At 43.4% G+C, this 6,308-nt stretch overlaps 1 protein-coding gene across 1 annotated transcript; it reads left to right on the plus strand.

The window, feature by feature from the left end:
- Window positions 1-2,843: 2,843 nt before the first annotated feature.
- LOC131888766 (SPRY domain-containing protein 3-like) lies at window positions 2,844-6,308 on the plus strand. The gene is made up of 2 exons (XM_059237695.1): window positions 2,844-4,784; window positions 6,099-6,308. Exons 1-2 carry the CDS (start codon window positions 3,099-3,101, stop codon window positions 6,231-6,233), a joined length of 1,821 nt encoding a protein of 606 aa, XP_059093678.1. The 5' UTR covers window positions 2,844-3,098; the 3' UTR covers window positions 6,234-6,308.

The raw sequence follows: 6,308 nt of genomic DNA on the forward strand, positions 1-6,308 counted from the left end.
CATCTTCACTCAAGTTAACTCATGTTGTTCCAATTTTTAAAGGGGGAGATGAGTCGCTCCCCACTAACTATAGGCCGATTTCTCTCACTTCGAATAGGTATAGATAGATAGGTCGATAGATTTATTTCAGGAACACTTTGATCATGATTGGACAATGTCGGCATTTAATCTTTGAGTTAGCATCTTAATATATCAAAAATTTCATGAGCTTGTAATTCCTCAGGTTCTGGGTAAGCAAAAGCTTGTTTTCACCAGGACCTGGGCAAATTAAAGAAGACATGACATAGATAGTCAATAAAGTTGGCAGAAATACAAAATGAAATTGAAAAGGCTTGTAGGAAATTATATCGGCTCGAATTTATAAGAAAAGAAAGGACCAAGAGAAAGACATAAAAAGAAAAACATGAAAAAGAGAGCAAAGCATATATTTTAAGTGTTAGTTTGTTCTGTTTACTATAAATGCGAAACGACTTCAGGAATGGGAGGAAAATTAATAAGTTTAGAATTGTATTTGGTGCATGGAGTGTTTTAATGAGATCGAGCGGCGGATAATCGTAATGAAAGAGAAACCTAAAAATAATTTGTTAGGATTTTTGTTGGCATACATATCAATTCTTGAGTTTGCAAGGAGCAATGGAGTACTTCTGTATGAGATAATCTCTTATTGCTTGGGTGAATTTAATTCCGGTTAGATCGATGTCTCGAGGAATTCAAGAAGTATATTCAGATATTGACGGAAAGTCTAAGTAAATCACCCAATTTCAAAAATGATTTCAAGTGAGGCCATTTTGGATTGGTCAAGATTGGCCTGATTGGTCAAGTAAATGTAAATACTTAGCAGTGAGTTTTTGAGAAAATTGCCCAAATCATGGTTTACGTGTATTTGAATGTGATAGCTACTTTTATCTTATGGCAATGACAAGCTGAAGTCTTCTCTGGCAACTCTTTTCGTCCGACAACGAACCTGACATCTGTTTATTGAAAACGCTCCAAATTGCTCCAAATTCAAATGGAAAAGCAAGGAAAAAAAACACCGGAGCAAGATTCTACATGACATTGCCTCTCCTTTTGAAAAAAGTCGTCGGCAGGATTAGAGCACGCATTATCACCTACAACTGGTTCCGATAATTTTCCATTGCTATAAAATTTATAAAATTGTCTTCAAAAGCACCCATGAGCTTTGTCCCCACCCAATTTTTAGGGTCAATTCTAGTGACCGTAGAGACTTAATGTGCGTTTTGAGAGCACCTTCAAGTCCTCGAGAATCCAGGCTAGTTTGAACAATGAAGTCCACTTCTCTTCTTTCTCGGGCTCCTTTATTGTTCAACTTGCTGCCCTCAATCATGCCCTCTAAGCCTGCTAGCCTAAGGCTCAACATATTTTGTTTCTTTTCTCTCATTATTCGATTTTTGTTACCAAATTGTTAAGGGCTAAGTATCTTTTAACAATCCGTTTTTGAGGATGCGAGGCTAAGAAGTTATTCGTTGCTCGATACCAGATTGTGTCACATCCATCCAACCCCATTGGAACTACAACAAGAGTGCAGCTACTTATGAGTCAATCATGTGCCACTCATTTCTTGAAAGAAGATCAAGACCCTTCAACAAGCTGCCCGCCTGCCTGCCCGGGTCATCTAAAATGGTAAAAATTCCCTTCCCAAATTCAATGAAGACCTGGATAACTTCCTCCAGACGATTCCAGACCAACCTTCGACAACTGGGTATCACGAATTAACAAATTCAAACTAGATTTCTGATCAGATTAACTTTTGAGTGATGGCGTAATCACGTTTTTGTGCCTTGAATCCACTCAAGACATCTATCTGTCTGTATACAGGAAATGAATTATTATTGTTATAACCTCACGGCTAATTCGAGAATCCAGGCTAGTGCGAACAATTAAGTCCATTTCTCTTCTTTCTCAGGCTCCTCCATTGGTTTTTTATGCTTCCCTTAATATTCGTAGGAAATTCGTAAGCCTTGTTGATCCGGTAGCATCTTTCAAGTCAGACTTGGACAATTTTTTAGATAGTATTTCAGATCAACCCTATATTGCAGGACTAGCTTGGTCTGCCAACTCAAACTCGATGGCAGACTTAATGTCATATAAAGATTGAAAGGTAATATAGAGACGAGTTATGACCTTTCATTTTAATAGCACTGGGGATTACATTCCCTATGGCGGTTAGAAAAGCCCGTGAAAAAACCGAAACCAAACCAAAAAGAAAAGAACCCAAAAGTTCCGGGCGGCAATATTCGCGTTGTCTCTTCGGAATTGCATGAACTATTTTGACGTGTGTCAAGGTTGAAAAGACGTCACATATTGGCTATTTAGCCTCTTTAATGTCTGAGATTGCATACCGGGTGTTTTCATTCACATTCTAGCTTGTTTAACTGCAAGATAAAGTCAAAAAAAACAGTCTAGGTTTATTTCCTAGGTGGTGATCTGATCACCCTGAGGACTACGTAAACACAATGAATGGTTCCAGGAAGGAAAGAAGGAAGGAAAGAGAGCAATCAACATCATAATAAATACAACAACAACAACAATAGTAATAATAATAATAATAAAACCCCAAGTCGAAGACATCGAAATTCTGCGTGTGTAGTAAGTCTGCCATTGAAACCATCGGCCCTACTTTATCATCGCATCGGTTGAGCTCTGCCCATTATATCGGATCGGATCCTCCCTTCACCCCTTCAGCCCGCACTTGTCAGGCAGTGGCGATGCCAATGCCAAATGAGGAGGATCATGAGGTTGACAGGGAGCCGTGAACCGTGAGCCGTGTGCCGTCTGGAATTTGTGTGGGTCATGGACACCACTGTCGTATTAAATATTCGTTTTTGGTCTGGAATTTGTGTGGGTCATGGACACCACTGTCGTATTAAATATTCGTTTTTGTTTCTAATCAGCATTACTCGACACCCTACGCATGACAGGGATAATAAGGCTGATTTCACGCTCGCCCATGCCCACGCTCACGCCCTCCCGATCAACCATCGACCTACCCAACACCCAGCACCATTGCGTCCCATCCCATCAAGCGTGACCAATGTCCGTCGTTGCGTCCTTATGGTTGAGGAATATCCAGGAAGAGCATGAATCCTGGGCCTGGGCCCGCCCTTCAGACAGTGACCGGTGAGCAGGTTTGGGCCATCATTCGCCAAATGCAACGCCGAGGCGGCGAACTTCGAGAGGCTTTCCCCGCCGCTCCGGCCTTACCTCGTTTGGGGGGCGAAGGACGCGGCGGGGCTGTGGGGCCACCGCCTCCGCCTTTTCACTTGGGCCGAGGAGCGCCTGAATTTCCGCGCGTGCCTCTCGTCGTGGGCAATGTGGGCAATGCGGTTGGCCACGCCCTGGATGGACGGGCTGGGTTTGCCCATCTAGCTGACGAACGCCCGTTGACGGACGTGGGCCCCCTCTCGGCTGAGGGCGGTCTCCCTCCACGTATCGCTCAGAGCCGAGGTCTCGACGGGGATGATGCTCTGGCTGGAGAAGAAATCAATGGATCCGATTTTCGTCGAAGGCGGAAGGGTGCGCCCTGGTTACCCCAGCACGGAAGTCGGTCTGAAAATGTGTCGGATGGCACTTATCTCTTTCGCCAAGTCTCCGTCATGGTGGATGACGAGGACGATGCGCGCATTTGTAACATTCAAAAGGATGGCCACACCCTTACCTACGCTCCCGAGCAAGATGCTAGAACGGGCATGGCGGGGCTCTACATTGCGCCCCACCCTTTAGGGGACTTACGGTCGTACTTTGAGGTAGAAATCAAAGGCAAAAGTCCTCAAATGTCGTGCATGATCACAGTGGGTCTTTGCTCGCGTAACTATCCCCTGGACATTCAGCCGGGCTGGACTTCCGAATCGATTGCCATGTGCCTCGGTGATGGGCTCCTTTACCGGGGACGGCCCCGCGGCACACTGTACGGACCCCGATGCTACCCAGGGGATCGAGTGGGCTGCGGGATTAGACGGAGCAATCAAGGGCCCAATCATTTCGTGCAGGTCTATTTCACCGTAAATGGCAAGGAGTCAGCACCCGCAGTCGGTTTCCAGTTGCCTCCCGGGGGTCTTCATCCTGTTGTTGGACTCCAAAATACCGGAGAGCAGGTCCAATTGCACTTATTTACCGGATATTCTCCTGAAGAAGACATCATGCTCGTGGATGGTGGCGATGAAGAAGACTGGGTAAGGATGCATGACATTCGCATCACACCCGGCCAAATGCTGGAGTATGTGGGTCGAGGAAAATCATTGGTTGATGTGGGCATTGCTCAAGCCAAAACAGCTATATCAACGCGAAATCATTATTTTGAAATTGAAATCGTTGATCCTGGCTCACATTGTTATATTGCCATTGGTTTGGCGCATAAAGACTATCCGAAGAGCCGTCATCCAGGTTGGAACAAAGGCTCCATTGCCTATCACGCCGACGATGGTAAAATATTTGCCGGCAGCGGTGTGGGTGCTCCATTTGGGCCCAAGTGTTATAAGGGTGATGTGATGGGATGCGGGATTTTGTTCCCCAAGAACTACGTATGCAAAAGTGACAGTGACGAGGAACTTGAGCAACAGAGCGGTTGTAAATTAGATGAGCGACCTGAAGGTGAGCGACGTCCAATTGGCCCAGTAACGGAAACTGTCCCATTAGGGATCCAAGACTATGCCAACTACTACTCTATTGCTGGTCTCGTTTGTGACTCTGGAGACGATGAAGAGGAAGAGGAAGACGATGAAAGGCTGAACGATCAAGGGCTGATTCAGTCTGGAGTTCAAGTTGAGGTAATGAATATCTTGTTAAATGAACCTCGGAATAGAGTTAAAATGTCCCCCAAAAAGGTAACTTAAAGGCAGTGGAATTTGCTAAAAAGCCATGGCAAAGAGTTCTACATAAGAAAGCATAAATAGTTACACCAGAATGCCCCAGGTTTTCGATTTGGGCCAAATATGCTTTTTGAGGGGGTGCATGCCATTCACAAAATTTGGGCGACAAACGGGTTCCTGACTTAAAAAGCATTTTTAAGTCAGGAACATTCTTGACTGAAAGAGCTGTCAAGGTAACTCTCCCCAACAATGACTTTTTAGGCACTTGCACCCACATTTGGCAAATATTGAAATAAGCCAGGTTTTATGGATTGTCCTTTTTTCCTTTCCGGACTTCTAGAGATGTGGACTGCGAACCGAAACAAACATTTCTTATAACCTACATTGTTTACTTTAATCCAAATAAGCACTTTATACACCCACAAGATCTTGATAATCAGATGAACTTGGCCAAATTTGAGCCCAAAAATATGCTTTGGAAACGCAGGAGATATGGCCAAGGTATTTAGGAAACACCACATAAAACATGAATGGTGTTTTTGTCTCTCTTGGTTTGCTAAATTAGAGACTAAAGTAAGAGAATGGCAACGTCAACAAAAATGAGCTTGTCTGTGATGAGATCGTTTACTCGGTGCCTCAAATTTCATTGGTTCTCTTCAAGGTTCCAATTTTTGCAAACTTTTCCCCTTCCAAGTCTTATTATTTTAAAAAAAGGTTCAAAGAGCTCATTTTACTTTTGAATTTGCTTTAGTTCCCTCCAATTTGAAAAGCCGCATTGTCTAGAGATTGTCTCATAGTTTTAAGGTTGCATAGTTCAGGCTCCCTTTTTGCTTTATTTCATGCTTCATTTCCAAATTTTGGGATGCTACAATTTGTGCTAATCAAGTACATTGTACCCGTTTCTTCTCCTAAATAAGAGTGCCAGGAAATGAGCAAAATCATTGACACCGAGATTGTTGATCTTGCCATTCTCTTACTTTAGTCTCTAAGCTAAATAAGCTTTTTACAAAATAACTTTGAAACGAACCACTTAGCAAATAAATGATTTAAAAATGGCCTGCCTTTAACTGAAATGTCTGATTCTATTACCTTAATTTGAAAAGTGTGTGAGACAGAGTCGCTATATATGACCAAGCGCAGGCCGATTTGGCGGGAAGCTCGTTCACAGTCCATATTTCTAGAAGTTCGTAGTCTAGTTGTAAAAAACATGTTCTAAACGCGAGCTGAAGTGAAATAGGTATCCATTCAAATCGACCTAATATTCTTTTTCAGATATACTTCACCAGAAATGGAACACTAGTGGGCCGAAAGACCCTTCGGATTCCCAAGGGTGGGTTTTTCCCCACAATTGGTATGATGAGCTCCAATGAGAAAGTCAGAGTGGATCTGAAACCATTGACGGGCTAGATGATCTAGATTGTGATGGAAAACGGTACAATAATCGCTTGTTCATGGATTAATAAACACATATTGAAAACACCA

Source organism: Tigriopus californicus, chromosome 10 (genome assembly GCF_007210705.1).
Source record: "Tigriopus californicus strain San Diego chromosome 10, Tcal_SD_v2.1, whole genome shotgun sequence".
Lineage (NCBI taxonomy): Eukaryota > Metazoa > Arthropoda > Copepoda > Harpacticoida > Harpacticidae > Tigriopus > Tigriopus californicus.